Source organism: Pseudochaenichthys georgianus, chromosome 17 (assembly GCF_902827115.2).
Source record: "Pseudochaenichthys georgianus chromosome 17, fPseGeo1.2, whole genome shotgun sequence".
NCBI lineage: Eukaryota > Metazoa > Chordata > Actinopteri > Perciformes > Channichthyidae > Pseudochaenichthys > Pseudochaenichthys georgianus.
Genome location: NC_047519.1, coordinates 31,897,066 through 31,914,157, shown reverse-complemented (window position 1 = coordinate 31,914,157; position 17,092 = coordinate 31,897,066). Strand labels below are relative to the sequence as shown.

The window sequence follows — 17,092 nt, the reverse complement described above, 5'->3', positions numbered from 1 at the left end:
ATTGACATGGTGTTATTCCGTTATTCAGGCTGTAGTTGCACAAAGAGAGCTCCACCTTCATTACATGTCTTCACAACTATGAACACAACAGGCTTCTTGTGAAGGGAGCAGCATTAATCATTCACTTAGTTCAAACATTTTCCAGGTTTTTCCCACGGTGGCTTATCTGAGAAGGCTACTGCAGACCCTCTCTCTGCCACAGTGGACACTTACTGAAATGCTTTTATACAGGGCTGCTCAATTAAACGTATTTTTAATCGCGATTACGATTATGGCTTGCAACGATTCCGAAAACAACGTAATCGAAATAAAACTATTTTTTATTTATTATTATTATTACTTTTTTTGGTTTTTCAGTTGAATTATACTTAAAGTTCAGGGTAATCAACTGTTAAAAACATACTGTTCACATTTTTTTTCTCCAATAAATGGATGTTTTCAAAGTCAATGAATAATCGCAATTAATAATCGCAATTACAATTATTGACCCAAATAATCGAGATTATGATTTTTGCCATAATCGAGCAGCCCTACTTTTATATTTACTTTGTAGTATAAAGATGTTTGCAGTGTGGGAAATAAACTCCACCTTGATTTGATATGTAACCCTCCCAGGAAAGTGTTGAATGACAAAAGTTGACTCTGTATTTGAGGCGGGTTCAAAGAAGGGGTTGTCTTGATGCTGCTGCTGCAACTTGTCCAACAGGGTTTCATCTGTGGCCTCAGGAAGGCTGAAGGTAAACACAAAGAAGGACAGAATATCAATATCAACACACAGTGTGGTATGTGTGAACGATAACAAGAAGGACTTGGGTGAAAACAGCAATAGAAATGGTCAACTGATGAACTAGAAAGGTACACAAAAACATGCTGAAATTATGATTTAATGTAACAGAATAATGCTGTCTAGCATTCTGAGCATAAACAAGTTATTACTTTATGTGTCGAGAAAAGCTAAATAAAGTATTTGAAATCCTCTTGGATCAACTGCAAATTCCTCGTCACAAAGCTGAATCATGAAAAATTGATTTTTAGAGACAATTGTTTTTGAAGTCAATTGGTACATGAAAATGGAAGATGAAATCCAAAAGCTAGATGTAAACAGTATCTATATAGGGATTGAATAGCTGACACAGTTGGAGGAAAGGGTTTGTAACTTATTTGTTAACAAAAAAAACTATACTGTACCTATACTATAATAAATGTAAGGAATTATTATTATACTGTACCTCTCTTTACCCACAGACCACTTATTCAAATGTATTTGTATAATATTACTATATGCTTAGATTTAGAAATCATAGCACTTAATGTTACAAGCAAGGCTCACCCACCTGCTCTCATTATCCAGCAGGTCAAAGAGCCCTGTTGACTTCTGGCTGATCAGCTGACTGCAGCCACTGTGGTCTGTGTAGTCGACCTTTGTCCAGGTGATGCCCTCCGACACATAATCCTCCTGAAAATAATTCAATCCCAAATACATAATTATGTTACTCAGAGGAGGTAAAGGTATTTGTCTCTGTCGCACTGATGAAGTTTATATATTAGTAAAAGCACCCACATCTGCGAGGCTCTATTAGCACCCGCGGCGCACCTACAGTGTAAGCGTGCTGCTGCGAGGCTCCACTAGCACCCCCCCCAGCGCGTCACAGTTTTGCCGCTGAGAGAGTGTGTGTGTGTGTGTGTGTGTGTGTGAAGAGCTCCAATGGGATGAAAAAAATGGAAAAATAAATATCTCCAACGAGGCGTTCTGGGGCCGCATCGACAGGTCTTTTCTGTGTTAGAGTTTTACTCGCTACAGGGTGTACTGAGGGTTTGTGACTCTGCAGACCGTTTACATGCATAAAAAGCTACATAACACACACACATGACATGGGACCTTTAAGACTCTTTAATGCCAACTGGATTAAAAAAAAAATAACCAGCAAAACCATCTGTAAGACAATGTAAATATTTTAAGACTTTCACAGGCTCATTGGTGACTCAGTGCAGAGGCTATGAAGGCATTAGGATATCCAATACATGAGCCACTGCAGGTCCAACAAATAATGCATACTAACCACTCTTGAATATCTTGAAAGAATAAAATAAACACATACCTGCTCGAGCGTGAAAATGTGCTGGTTGATGTAACACTGCAGTCTCTCATTAGTGTAGTTGATACACAGCTGCTCAAAGCTGTTTGTCTTGAGGTTCTCAAATCCAAACATATCCAGGACACCGATCGACAAACACTAAAAACAACAAACAAGACAATTCAGAACCTCAGAACTTGTAGTGAAAATATAATATGACTGATTTTGATTTTATTCTGCTTTTTCTGCACATATTTCCCAATTTGGACAACGAAGGTCCTTCCTTTCTATTCAATTGATGATACCATTACAATTTGAATATATAAAAAAATTCCAATTGGCAAAAATGTTTTAAGTCAAAATCATGCAGCCTGTTTTTTTAGGAGGACCATTATTTGACTTTCTCCCATTTGACAAAAATGTAAATTCCAGCAGACAGTATAGTAGTTTTTGGCTGTGTTACTTACAGAGACGGACTCCTCCATGTCTCGTCGGTTGAGCATTGCGTGGTTGATGTGGAGGACGATCCAGTCAAACAGAGCGCCGTATAAAGACTTCGCCATGGAGTCCCGCACTGTGGAGGCCTAATGTTGCACACAAAGCAAATTACTGCTTTAACTCAGCGAAAGACCAAATTCAAACATATCATCCCCTAGTTTATAGTTCATCTTAACTCTGTACCTCTTGTAGTGTGTACGGTGAATCTACGCTCTCCGTGGCGGTCACTTCTCTCTTCTTGGTCAAAGTCTTCACCAGAAGCTCCTTTTTCACCTGGAAAGAAAAATATACAGAGGGTTCCACTACACTGTTACACAATATGAATACCAAATTAAATCACGACTTATGACTGTACATGATCAACAGAACAGGTTGAAACATGTTTACAGAAATAACAATACAGGACTAATTTTAGGCATAGCGATGACGTATTTAATCTGTAGGAGTTGCTCTATACACAGAGTGCAAATATAATGACGTGACAGTGATTTCATCCCAAGTGTTAGATCAATAGAAATATTGGGTCTGCAACTATTATAAAAATTGCAATATGGACTACAGAAATACGGACTTCATACACAAATCTTTGGAACAGATCCTCTTATAAACATGATCATTTTAAATATATCCATGAGAATGAGATGCAAAAATGCTCAATTCCTCCTAAATCGTAACTCATACAGCAATTAAAATATTAGTCAAATAATTGCAATACGTTATTTTTCCACGTCGTGCAGCCTTATAAAAAATAACCAAAGACTTTCCATAATCAATCCAGATGATGATTTAGCACACAGAACACAAAATCAACCGTTTTACTTCAGTAAACGTACTTTGAGCAGGTCGGACAGTGTGGACAAAACGTCTGCCGGTCCGACCTCCAGGACTTCGGCGTCTTCTGACTGCGAGTACGTCACATTTCCCAGGTGCAGGATGGCAGAGAGGATGGAAAAAATACTGCACAGAAGAAAAACAGACACACAAACAGATGGTTTATTTCTGCCTGAGATGCACACACTGGATTTGACTTACTGTGCATTTTGAGTCACAATATCCTTTTTAATATACAGTATACCTCGACCCTGAAAGCCTCACTTGAGATATTATTTAAAGCTCTTAAATACAGTTGTTTTGTGCCGCTGTTATTTCGAGTTTACATTGATGTTTTCCTGTGTATTTGCATTGCAAACATGGGACATTGCAATCCTAGATTTGTAAGGTGTTGACAGTTTGCTGCATATTTTAAGTGTTTGTGGTCTAGTGTGCGAGAGAGAGAGAAAGTGACGATGGACACGTTCAGAGCAGAGAGAAAACAAACAGTAACGTTTTAGTAATGGACGGCTAAGGTTTCAGTCCATTCATAAATCCTGCAGATCAAACAGGTGAGCTTCCGCTTCGACCCTATATGCAAAACAAAGCTCCTCCTGGACCATGGTCTGGAGGCTGAAGCAGGAAGTTACAGTATGTCCTTTATTTAAGAGCAACATTGTTAGACATTCTTGATAGATATTACATGCCTCCTTAGGGCAACAACAAGCATATTTAAAGTTCATTTTATGGACTTAACTTAGCGTAAGCAAGTCTCCACTGTATCTATATGTATGTCACTTCACTGGAGGTGTTTGCTAAGGAATGTATGAAGCGCTTCATTTTGTACAAGTCACTTTAATTGTACTTTGTCTGTAGTTTGACTTTATTTATGTTGTGTTTCACACTGCACATTGCTCTGTTAGATGTTAGATTGTTATTCACGAGGAGGTTGCACCTGAACACATTTCAAACTGTGCTGCCATGCTTTTATGTGTACGCCGTGTCCCGAGGCCATCAGGCACTTTCTGAAATGCTTGCTGCATTTTTCTCCTGCTTGACAAGCTCTGACCTGTTCCTGACACCAGCACGCCGTGTGGAAACTCTACAAGTCAAAGAACAAAATACTCCACATAACTACATCATGATTCGGTTGGTAGAGCTAACTCCCTGTAAACACTGACTGAGAGACTGAGTGTTGTTGGACCTCATACAGCAAATATTTGTCTTTCAAATATTTCTGTAATTCGTGGCTCTCTCCTCACCCTCTCAGAGAACTCAGTGGGAAGCCTTTACTGTAATGATATATGTTCCTCAGACAGGCTAAAGCCCCAGGCGTGTGCTGCTGTGTCTTCGATCAAAGGGGAAGCGGCTTTTAGTCAATGGGAGCCAGAGCCTTTTCTTATCAAGCTCCACTTTTGTGGAATCAGCTTCCAGTTTGTGTTCGGGCGGCAGACACCCTATCCGTTTTTAAGAGTGCGCTTAAGACCTTCCTTTTTGATAAAGCTTATAGTTAGGGCTGATTAGATTCAGCCCCTAGTTTTGCTGATATAGGCTTAGCCCAGGGATGGGCAACTTTGATGGTGGTGGGGGCCACATAATTGATGTACTGGCCACCAGGGGGCCGCAGATTCACTTGGAACACACTCACACAAAAATTCCATGTGTTGTATTTAATTATTAACAAATATACTAAGTCTGACACCTTCATTCACATTTGACAATCAAAGGGAACATCCTCTAATAAGCTCACTAAACAAATGTCAGTTCACAGAAAGGTTATTTCATTTTTACAAGTGACATGTTTGTATTGAACAGGTTATTAAACAGTGGAATAAAACTATTTTAAACTATTGGAAAGCACGGAAAATGTGTGTGTATTGAGATTAACCATTAAGATGACATAAACATGAAGTCATGAACACTAACCCAGACATTAGTTGTCTAACTTGAACCTAAAACACTTGTAGCCTGTCTGTGTTGACATTCCCCTTATTCCACAATAAGGGGAATGTCAACACAGACACCTGTCAGGCCGCACTCTGCTGTTCCTCAGCGCTGCTCCCCCTCCCTCCCGCTGAAATTATGAATGAAAAGCGTAGTAATCATAGATAACACGGCAGGGTACGTGACAGTTTGTTTTCATCTTATTTCAAATAAACAAAGTCTTGGTTTTTAGAATATTAAACTTGTTTCGCCAAATTCAGATGATAAATACAACTTTTAAGCTTGTAAAGGCATAATTACAAGAGGCAACTTAACGTCACAGCAGGCATAACAACAGCCGGTGTTTCTTGTGAGGGTTTCCCCGGGAAACAAAGACATTACACACAAATGCATCACAGATTATTTCGCGGTATTTGATATAGTGTACGCAGCTCGCGACGTAACTATGAGTCGAGTGGACGGTATCAGTACGACAAGTAAAACAATTTAAAATAATATATATATTTTTTTGTATTAATGAAGTTGTTTATAAATTAATCTGAGGGCCGCAAAAAGAGGAGGTGGGGGTCGCATGCGGCCCTCGGGCCGCCATTTGCCCATCCCTGGCTTAGACTGTCGGGGGACACCTTACTTCTTCCTTCTCTCTGTCTGTACCCCCACATTTCTTTTTGGTGTCTATCTACGCCGGGATCCTGAGTCCTGATTTGAGTCCTGGACTTCGAGTCGTGGCTGAACCTGTCTCTGCGGTCCTGCCTGACTTTCATCATACTACTTAGCCCTGATGGCTCCCACAGGATTGTTGACATCCTCGTGGATTCATCTTCTTATTATTGACACATGCATTTCCAAACATTTGGTCTACCTATGTTGTGAAATGTATTATCTCTTCGATTTACACACAGCATCTATTGCACATCTGTCCGTCCTGGGAGAGGGATCCCTCCTCTGTTGTGTCGTATTGTCATACTGATATTCTGTACACACTGTGAAGACCACTGAGACAAATGTAACATTTGTGATATTGGGCTATATAAATAAACATTGATTGGTTGATTGATTGATTGATTGATTGATTGATTGATTGATTGATTGATAGTCATTAGGCAGCTCAGCAGTGTAACAACTACTAAGGAAACCTCAACAATTGCAATGTTTTAATCTAGATATTAAACCTTATTGTTCTTAAGCACTTTTAATTAAGGCCTGCAACATACCAGTTGTGTCGTTCATTATGAAATCATACTCACTGCTTCTTGGTGGAGCTCAGGAAGCCAACCATCTCCATCGCCTGATGGAGCCTCTTGTACTCTTGCCTAAGTTTCTCCTTATCATCCAAATGGAGATCATCCTGAGGGACAATCATATTGGACACGGATAGAAACACGGGGTAAATGTTAAGCATAACCACAAATAAACAATGTTAATCTAATGTTAATGTCAACACAACATCGATAATGTAGAAACACGATTAACATTAACACATCTATTGATGTGTGTTTTGTCTTTTTGTATGTGACAAGGACCTTGAGTCTGGAATAAAGAATCATCTCTTTTTCTTTTTTTGTGTTTGTATTACTGTATCCAAAATAATTTATTTTCCTGTAAATATTTCAGGTTTTATCCGATTCTCTATTATCTCCTATGCTCAAACATTTTTTATTTTTTTTATGGTCTCTATAAATAAATGAACTTGCATATAATGCATTTTAAAGTTGCTCTTCAAACCTGTAAATACGTTTTAAAAGCAACATTTTTAGTTTTTTCCTAATGTGTTGAGTTTGAGTTCTTTAATGTAAACATGGAGTTAAATTCTCAACATAATAAAATGATTGTGAGTGAAAGCAGTTGCTCTATAATTCTGGTTAATGTGTAGTTTTACAGTTATGTGAGTGTCTGCAGAGGCAGCACTTTGACACACTATGATTTACTGCTGAGAAGTTTCTAGATATTGTGGGATTGTTTCTATAAAACATCTACCAGCAGTTTACCTGCGTTTTCATAACAATTAAAGACACATCCTGTCTCTGCTGCTGTAAAGTGTTTGGATCAAAGGTACCTGCTTGAGGTAGAGATAATCCTGCGGCTCTAACAGACGAAACTCCTCTTTCTCTTCTTTCGACGCGCCCACCAGCAGGTAATAAAACACGTGGTAGTTCCTGCGGGTCAGAGGTCACGCAGCACAAATACAGTCATGCTCTGTTATTGACACAACATTTCACTGAACACAATAGTTTTTAGTGTTGTCTGCTTTATGTTAGAAGGTTCAAAGTGCAGGTACAATTTGGTGGTAATCTAAGTGAGGTTAAAAAAGACAATGTAAATCAGGAGTGCTTTCTGTGCTTCAAATATACCTCTCCCTGTGATCTCTGGACACCAGGCGGCACTTTTCTAGAAGGTACTTCTCGATAACTGCCCTGCAAGAGACGCACAAGAAGAGAATGTCAACAAAGCCTTGGAAGCCTTGCTGTGGTTGCCAACACTGTACCATTTATGACATAGGAAGTACAATATTGATACATAAATCAACGGTGCTGCAGAGGCCTGGGAGCTTCACTACCGAAGCTCAGTGAGATAAATGTAAAACATGAAGACGTACCCTCTGATGACACCGCTCTCCAGATAGTTGAGCTGGATGAACTTCCCAAAGCGACTGGAGTTGTTATTCTCTGCTGTCTTAGCATTGCCAAAAGCCTGTTTAAAACATAGTGGACATAAGTTTTCACTTGAATAAACAGATAAGAGCAGCAATGTTTCTCACAGACACTGGCACCCACACCTAAACATTGGAAAGGGCTGCGATCAAATGTTCGTTGGCAGGAGACTTTTCTGTTACCAACCTGACGAGACATTGAGATCAAGTTGGTCCGACTCTAAACTACAGCTGAAACTATTATTTCTTCTAAGGTCTTTAAAATCTCAAGACATTTTGAAATATCTCCATCAAATCTTCCCAGAGCCCAAAATTAGGTTTTCAAATTCAGATAATTTTCTTTATATAATAAGGTGTCTAACTCTTTATCAATTGTTAAAAAGTTCCTGTTACTTTGCTAGCTTTATTTAAATCAAATTATTAATTCATCTCCTAATTGTTGCAGATTTACTCTGTCAACAATAAATCCATCAGGTTTCAGGGTTTATATAGTTCAAGGAACTGTAAGACATACAGTATGGGTACAGTGGGAGGCTGTGGCTCAGTGGAAACTGCTCTGAACTTGGAATCAGGGGGTAGCGAGTTTGAGTCCCACTGCAGTCAGCATGTCGTTGTGTCCCATTGCCCACAGGACTGAATGTTTGTAAGTCGCTTTGGATAAAAGCGTCTAACAAGTGAAATGTAATATTCTGTTGTTGCGGTTGGCTCATCATTTAGCTATCTTTACAATTGATTAATATATAATTTTAGTTTTTTTTAATCAATAAAGCACTGCCTACATTAATTGAGTTCATGTTAGTTAGGATCTATGGTTTGTTTTGTTTCATATCATGAATGATATCTGATTACATGAATAACATATCTCTGTTGTTCACACAAAGTTGGCAATTTAAAAAACACATTTGATCCAATTAAATGTTCTTAGAAATAAAAAACATTGATTGAAAAGAAAACTGCTAGAATAATGGAAAATTAAGAAAGTCATCAATTGCAGATATTGTACAAAAATCTACTTTCACCATCGAAATGGCGACAAATACTACATTTGGTTTATTCACCAGCCAAAAAACCCACATCATTTTTGAGTGACAGGTAAAGCATGAAGTGTCACAGAGAGGGATCATCTTGCACCCTGGAAGCAGCTCACGAGGAAACGTAATGACTGCCCTCACATTTGCATGGATTGTTATTCTGTAACTGGAGACGGTATCTAAGGTTGAACAATAACACAACAGACTCCGCCTAAAGTCACCACCAGGTAAAATGACTTAAACAGGATTATGAGCGCCTGTACTTTCCAGGTTTCCCAAAGCAAAAGAAAAAAACTGAGCAAAGTCTGCATCTACAAAGGTTTTGTTCTCCCTCATTCCAGTGCGAGTTGTGCAGATGTTCGTGTCGAAACAGGCCAGAGCAGCGTTCGCACAGTGAGCTCCACCTGTCCTGCACACGGCACTGATCTCTGACAGGTACAACTCTGAAAGGCAGGAATGTTCCTCCCTGTGCTCCTCTGTAAATACAGTGCATGTTTTTCCTTTTCTACCAGATCAATCAAATGTATATGAAGTTGAAATATATGGAAGGCATGTGGAGAGAAGATGTTACGTGGAAGAGGGAGAGAAACAGGTGTTCGCCACGTCCCGTTTCAGGGGCTAAATCGTGGGAGGGAGACCATCATGAAGAAGGCATCTCCCCCCTAACAGAGATAGAAACTAATGATGCATTTAAGTAGAACTGGTCTGCATGTAAACACAAACAATTCCAATATTATCATCAGGGGTTTACCCTCGAGAAACTCCTGAAAAGGTGGGAAATACCAAGAAACACTGGGCTAGGTTGGATAATCCCCAATTTGTCAGAATACACTGTGACGTTTAACTTCAACAGATGATGGACAACTTCTTTTGAACTGGGACAGTTTACAAACTAAGCATCCCTCAATCAATTGAGAAGATCAGCAAATGACTCAATAAGGGAAATAATCGCTAATAATATAAGCCCTATGCAAAAATACAAACAAATTACAATTAAATTGTAACAACATTCCTGTCAGGACAAACCAAAAAGAGTTCTGCTTTCTTATCCTGTATATTGTGTTGGGACTCCATTACTTAGTTACAGTTACCCTTTATTGGCCATAACTGGTCTAGTTCTTACGATATATGTCCCGGTCATCAATGACTGCCTTAAGGACAGGATCATGTCGATCAATCAATCAATCAAATAATGTTTAAATAGCCCAATATCACATACATTTGTCTCAGGGGGCTTTACAATGTAAAATAAAATACAATCTGATATTCCCAGACATATCCTGACATGTCCTGAGTTGCAAATAACAACCCGACAACTGCAATAAAGGACCGATGCAACCTGTGCAAAATAAAATGCAGGACACAAAAATGTGTAACAATGAAAATGAAACGATATGCACCTGTTGCGTCAGTTTAGAAAGAGAAGAGGACAGCGGGATAGCAAACGGTTTCAAATCTGCAAGATGGGGCCGAATTCCACCTTGAAATTAAGATTTAAGAGGAACTGCGACCCTTGAATTGAAACAGTCTATCAAAGACAGAAGAAGCAGAGACAGAGTGCACTGGTGAGAATGAGAGCAGACCTGGCTGAGCCTGTTCTGACACGTTCTTGTTCTCCCTCTGGTGTTCCCTCAAAGACAACGCCCTGCAAATTCCCCCAGTGAAGCTCAGCGCTCAGCTTCCTGATCACCAACCCAAGCGATCACCTGCTGGCCGTTGACTGCAGATCTTCTCCAGATTTTGAAATCAAACACACATTTCAAAGCTGGACTGAATGTAAAGCCAGCTGCAGATACACAGTCGAGTGCAGTGTCTGCTACATACTGATGTAAAATGTGATAAGTCAACAGCTGGAGGAAGATGCCCTCCCCCCAAGAGCATGATACACTTAAAGTTGAATAAAAGTAAAAGTTTTGTCATTTCAGATAAAAAGGAAGTATTTTAGGATGTTACTCATGCATAAGAGGGAAATCCCAAGATGGCAGGAGGCATTTTAACAAAAACAAAACTACTAACTCATACAAACCCAAACCAATAAACACTCAATACACGGTAGGTACTTGCCAATAGGTCTGTCTTTTCCTATACTGATATTCAGGTTTGATGTAAAGACTTGTGGTACATCAGTGTTAACCTACAATTCACTTTAATGCCATAATCTCTTTCTTCAGCAATCGTGTTAATTATTTACCCTGGTAAAAAAATTGCACCAAAACAACACGCCACTTTCTTTCCTTAAACTGAATCTCTGCCTCCGTGAACACGTTACAGCACAACACAACACACTTCCAGGAAGATCAGTGAACAGGAAAAATACTTTAGCCAATGCGTATTACAAGGAGAAACTTGTTGGACTTGTTTAGAGAGGAAGCATCCTTTTGTAACCACTCTCCAACGAAAGGCTGGCCCCTTGGGATTGTGGGTGTGTGTTCAGTAACAAAGCAGGCCAGGATCCGTTGTGTTGGCTTGTGGATTGATGGATAGACATAGCATGTACTTAATGGCAGCTGGAATAGATGTAAGTAAAGAGCCAGCCATTTCCAAAACAATGTGTTTTCAATGAACTGAAACCAATGCCTTGCTTCCCCTCTTTCAGATGTGTTCTTGTGCAAGAGACTCCTAGTCAAGAAATGCAATGTTTTTCCCATACAAATCTAAGTTTGGTTAGTTCTAAGGCATTTAGCCTCATATTAGGTATCAGTCAAACCTTGGAGCAATCCAACAGATACCTGGAACAGAGAGCACACAACACAGGGAAGCAGCCTGTTTGTTACTCATTGAAACATTTACTGGAGCACACGGCTGATTTGATAGTGAACAAAGAGACCTATTAACCTAGAAGAGTGAGAGCGAAACTGGAGTGTAAAAAAAGTCTGATTTCACGGTCGACAAACAAAAAAAACTGTTTGGGGGTTTTTGATTTGATGAAATGTCTGACTGTGTATTGCAAAACAAACTATGCGAACCCTGATATTTGTACGTGTTCCGGATGATCAAAATGCAGCATGTACAATACAGATTGCTTTGCCTTTTTCTAGGAACTTTTAAGCGATTTTGTCCCTTTATGTTTTGCTATTTGTTGTTTTTCTTGCAAATAGAGTACATGATCAATTACAATGTACCTTTTCATTTTGGACTACACCACGTTTTTGTGGTTATTGTTGATTAAACGGACTGGGTTTGGTTGCAAGGAAGTGCAAAACACATGTATTTTTGTTTCCTGTTTAAAAAGGAGAGGTTTTATGTTTTGGATAAAGAGGTCAAAAAAAGGAAATGATATAACAGAAACAGTTTCAGTTAAAACTCTAAAGCTGACCTAAAACAACAAATAAGAAATAAAAACATCCACAATAATCCAACTCGTATTCACATCATCCTATGAAGACAGAATGGCAGAGTCTAGCTTCATTTTACTCTCTGCAGGAAACAGTGAAGGCAGAGAATCAGCTTAGTTAAACCATCAGATAATCACTCTTCTCAATCAACCAACGTGCGTTTCTGGTTTGCGACAATTTCTAAAGTTTACTGACGTAGTGTCTCAGAAAAAAAAAGAGGGCCAGACTGATGTGCTCGCAGGGGCTTAAACTTCATAGCATGCTTTTTTTATTTATAATTTGTGTTTTCTTAAATTGTTTTTTAGTTATATTTTAGTTCCATTTCTTCTTGCACTATTTCTTACTTGTTTTTATGTCTTGAGTTTATTGTATGTTGTGCTTTTGGAGGAGCCTGAGACTTCGGATTTCCTGCCAATGTATGCTAAAGCTACTGCATATGACCCTTTGAATCTTTAGTGATTAGTAGTTTATGTCATAACACAGTGAAACATACAGATCATATTTCCAGAGTGGTATGTTCAAACTGCCTGTGTTCTTCAGCCAGCAGTAATAAAACCCAAATATATCCTGAAACCTTAACCGGGAATGTTGGACAGTTTTGCTTGACAATTTACAGGGTTCTTACACCTTTTCCAAAGTCAAATACAAGCACTTTTCAATGTGCATTTTCAAGCATCCTACAGCTGTTTTAAATTACATATTTATATATACATACTTATACTCAAATGATTATTTCCCTAACTCGCATTAAATCAGATGTTCTTTATGCTATAAACAACCAAGGACTTGGACAACCAAGGACTGTTGACCTGGGTGAGTGCTGCTTCCTACCTTCACTGGACTAACAACGGTTAATCCCAAACTGTACTGCTTTTTCCTTGCGCTATTCGCCGCCTCCCTACCCCCTCCTGCGCATAACAAATGCGAACCGCCACGACTATCATGTGTGATTATGAGGTCTCTACACAAGATGATTACGTTACATTCCACTGTCAATGTGCGCACAAAACAAACTAGGCACTGTGACTCACTGCTAGCTCTGGGCCGTGCTCTGATTGTATCACTACTGATGATATCGGGCAATGTGCATGCTCATCCTGGACCTTCTATTGTATGTAGCCCTAGTTCTGACCTGTGCCCTGATGTCAGTCTTTGTCACAAGGATCTGAGTTTCCCTGACTTCTGCTCTCGTAAAGCTTTAGGTTTTCTACATGTAAATGCTAGAAGCTTACTGCCAAAAATGGACCAGATAAAAGTACTCGCTCACAGCTCAAATCCGGAGGTACTTGTCATCACTGAGTCTTGGCTGAAGAAGAATATCCCAGACTCTGACATCGGGATCGTTGTTTAGGCAGGATCGATCATCTAAAGCTGGTGGAGTAGTTATCTTCACAAAGCAACACCTCCAGTGTTCTATCGCCTACTACTACTACTACTTACTTACTTACTTATCGTAAACATTAAACTGGCAAATAGCTCTACACTGACAGTCGCTGGCTGCTATCGCACCCTCTGCCCCAGCATGTACCCTATCTGCTCTCAGCACCCTCCTGGCACCCCACACTCATTCTGAGTTTGTGCTACTGGGGGATCTAAACTGGGACATGCTCAACCCTCCTGCGCAGGTCCAAAAACAATGGGACTCTCTTAATCTCTCGCAGATTATCCTCACTCCTACACGGTATGACACCAAAAATCCAGAAAAAGCCACCCTCCTTGAAACAGCCAGTCCTTACCACTCACAGACGAATACTGACCTTCCTCTACGACTTGGCTGCTATCAAGTGGGACAGAATTAGCTTGATCCCTGACATCGATGCTGCATGGTCCTTCTGTTATGACTCCTTTGGTATGGTAATCAATAAACACTCTCCCATAAAAGAAATGAGGATAAAAAAAACGATGCAAGGTTCAACCGAGATTTAGCTGAACTGCTTCACCTCAAGAACTCCACCTGGCGCAGGGCTCGTCACTCAAAATCCCACGACGATTGGCAATCATTCAGGAACATTTGAAATAAGTCTATACAGGCTATCCTTGAAAACACCTCGGAAAATATCAAGCATTTTCAAGGATTTCCAGCACCCGTACGAACCCTGAATTTAACTGTCAAATAACTTGATTCTCTGATTGCTGATTGGCCCTCTGTCAACAAAGTTTGAAAGAAATTTGACACAGATGGTGAATCAGCAGGAAAGTGTCACACTCTTGTTATTGCCTCTTATAGCTGACAGTGTGCTACAACATATGCAGGTGTTTGTGGTTTCAGCAGGTGCTTCTCATCACAGTGACCTACCTCGAGCACCGGGCCGGCCCCAAGGACGGTGCGTTCGAGTCCGCTGGAGTTCTGGCTGAGCGCGGTGAGGCAGTGGATGAGATAACTGCTGCTCTCAGTCTTCCCGGAGCCACTCTCTCCAGAAAGCACGATGCATTGGTTCTTCTGCCTGGTCAGCATCGCACGGAAAGCCACGTCTGCTATTGCAAATATATGAGGGCTCAGTTTGCCCAGTGGCTGGTTTTCGTACTTCTTCACAAACTTTGGGTTGTAGTAAAGAGGCAGGAACTTGTTGGGGTTGATGGCGATGAGGATGTTGCTGGCATAGGTGTAGATGTTGAGCCTGTAGAAGCGATGATGTAAAGCCTTCAGGATGCTCTCCTCAGTCACAGTTTGGAGGTTGCAGAGGTCATTGTAGCCGTCTCTGTCGCTTTCTAGTTGGTTGCCTGCACTGTTGTCTTTCTGCAGGATGAAGTAGTACCCTTCCTTCTGAGGGTGCCACCTCTGAGCGTTGCGGGGCCACAGCAGGACTCTCACCAGAGGGTGGTCCACGGCCTTCAGCAGCCTCTCCTCCCCGCCACTCTTCCTCACCTCCAGCAGGCTGTACCTCAGGCTGGCGTCCAGGCCCAGAGTGATCACTGCATTGTGGATGACCGCCCTGGCCGTGTCCCCTCTGCTGACCTGCAGGGGACAGTAGGTTGAAGTGTCCCGGGGCAGCCTGGGGTAGATCTGCACAACTCGGGCCTCTCCATTATGTTCAGGGCGCCCGGATCCATCTGTATAGCTCATCCTGATGTCCTCATGTACAGACAGGCCTCAGCATAACTCACTGCCCCAACTCTCGGCCAGCATCCACTGTAGAACCACACATTAAGCTAGGTAAAAATGAAGAAATAGAAAGTGTAATAGGGGTAAAACTAGCACAGTTAATCTTACAGTCCTCTGTATGCAATGTAATTATTTCTGGGATATAAAACGTAGGCAAAAGACATAACAAATGCATTTGTCATTGTTGGCTCATTCCCACACAGTGTAACAACAGGTAATACTAAAGATAATACACCTCATAATTCCCATATACATCCACTCATTAACAAGTGTCAAACGTCAACAAATGCGACTTTGAAATGAAGAAATAGAAAGTGTGATTAAGGTGAAACTGTCTCAGGTAAATGTATATTGAGTCCATGCACATTGAGATCTATGTGTGCAAATGACATAACATGTGCATGTTAGTTTGCCTCATTCCCACACTGTATCAATACTGTATCAACGATAATCCAAGATAATCTGCCCAGGTAACAAATACCAAACAGTAACAAGATGACAAAATAAATCTCACCTTTCGAGAAAAACCCACTCATTTCCTTTTCTAATGCCGAAATATTCCTGAAAACGGGAGGAAGAGGAAGGTCTTTGGCGTTTGCGAAATCCAGTCACACAACTTCAGGGAAACATACGTTTCTTCACCTGAGTTTTTAGAAAAAAAGGTAAGCGAATGAATTGCATATTCACCGTTTTAAATGGTTAAGTAATTTCCCAGCAGTTCGGCGACGTTTTAGCTTTAAATCACAGCTTCTTAAAGAAATGCACGGTTCACGTCTCGGCGTCGTCCTGGCCGAAAACTTTACTTCCTAGGTTTCTCCAAACACACGCTCACACGCACACACACACACTGACACACCCGCCGACGAGTATAGACACTGATGTTTTACCTTTACTGACCTGAAAGATGTCACACTTTAGCCAACAGGAGGTACAACTGCAGATAGAAACACCACGGCACGTTGTGACGTGTCGAGAGAAGATACCATTACACATTAACGAGGAGCAGAAGTTAATACAGAGTTTAATTTACCTCATTTGTTATGAGAGGTGAACTCTGGGGTTTAGGCGCCACCAGGTGGAAATATGGGGTATTACAACCACCTCTCATCACATTAGAGTACTAGCCCTATGGTACTAGCAGATACATGCAGTGAACCACCTAAAAAGTACACTTATTTTACCACATACTGTATAAAGAACATTTAATTTACCACATATAAGTACATTTATTTTACCAAATACAAAGTACATTTAATTTACCACATACAAAGTACATTTTATTTACCACATATAAAGTACATTTTATTTACCATATAAAGTACATCTCTTTTACCACATATAGGCGGTCAAGTAAAGTACATTTATTTGACCACATACAGTATAAAGTACCTATATTTGACCACATACAGTATAAAGTACCTTTATTTTACCACATTAAAACACTAGTTAAAACTATTTATGTTATCACACAAAGACAGTGAAGTTAAGTATGTTTATTCTATCACATAAAGAAAGTGACATGTAATGTACATTTACTCTGTATGTTCTGTATTGTTGTTTTCCAGCTTTTCACACCTCTTACTTTTTATGAAACTGTTTCTTATTGCACTAAAGAATTGTATTCTTTGAGTAATATTATATTGTTT

General features: G+C 40.1%; 1 protein-coding gene across 6 annotated transcripts in view; it reads right to left on the bottom strand.

Annotated features, from left to right (window-relative positions):
- myo9b (myosin IXb) overlaps positions 1-16,427 on the bottom strand; it is a 31,601-nt gene extending 15,174 nt beyond the window's left edge. Inside the window, exons 1-13 of one of the 6 annotated variants that reach the window (XM_034104514.1) lie at positions 16,344-16,427; positions 15,961-16,088; positions 14,640-15,493; positions 7,924-8,018; positions 7,679-7,741; positions 7,384-7,483; positions 6,575-6,675; positions 3,407-3,530; positions 2,757-2,846; positions 2,543-2,659; positions 2,100-2,234; positions 1,335-1,456; positions 590-731 (exon numbers count right to left, since the gene is read on the bottom strand). In XM_034104514.1, the coding sequence (XP_033960405.1) occupies positions 590-731; positions 1,335-1,456; positions 2,100-2,234; positions 2,543-2,659; positions 2,757-2,846; positions 3,407-3,530; positions 6,575-6,675; positions 7,384-7,483; positions 7,679-7,741; positions 7,924-8,018; positions 14,640-15,407 (1,857 nt within the window). In that variant the 5' untranslated portion in view covers positions 15,408-15,493; positions 15,961-16,088; positions 16,344-16,427. The other 5 variants (XM_034104515.1, XM_034104516.1, XM_034104517.1 and 2 more) reach the window with 5 other exon arrangements.
- Positions 16,428-17,092: the final 665 nt, after the last annotated feature.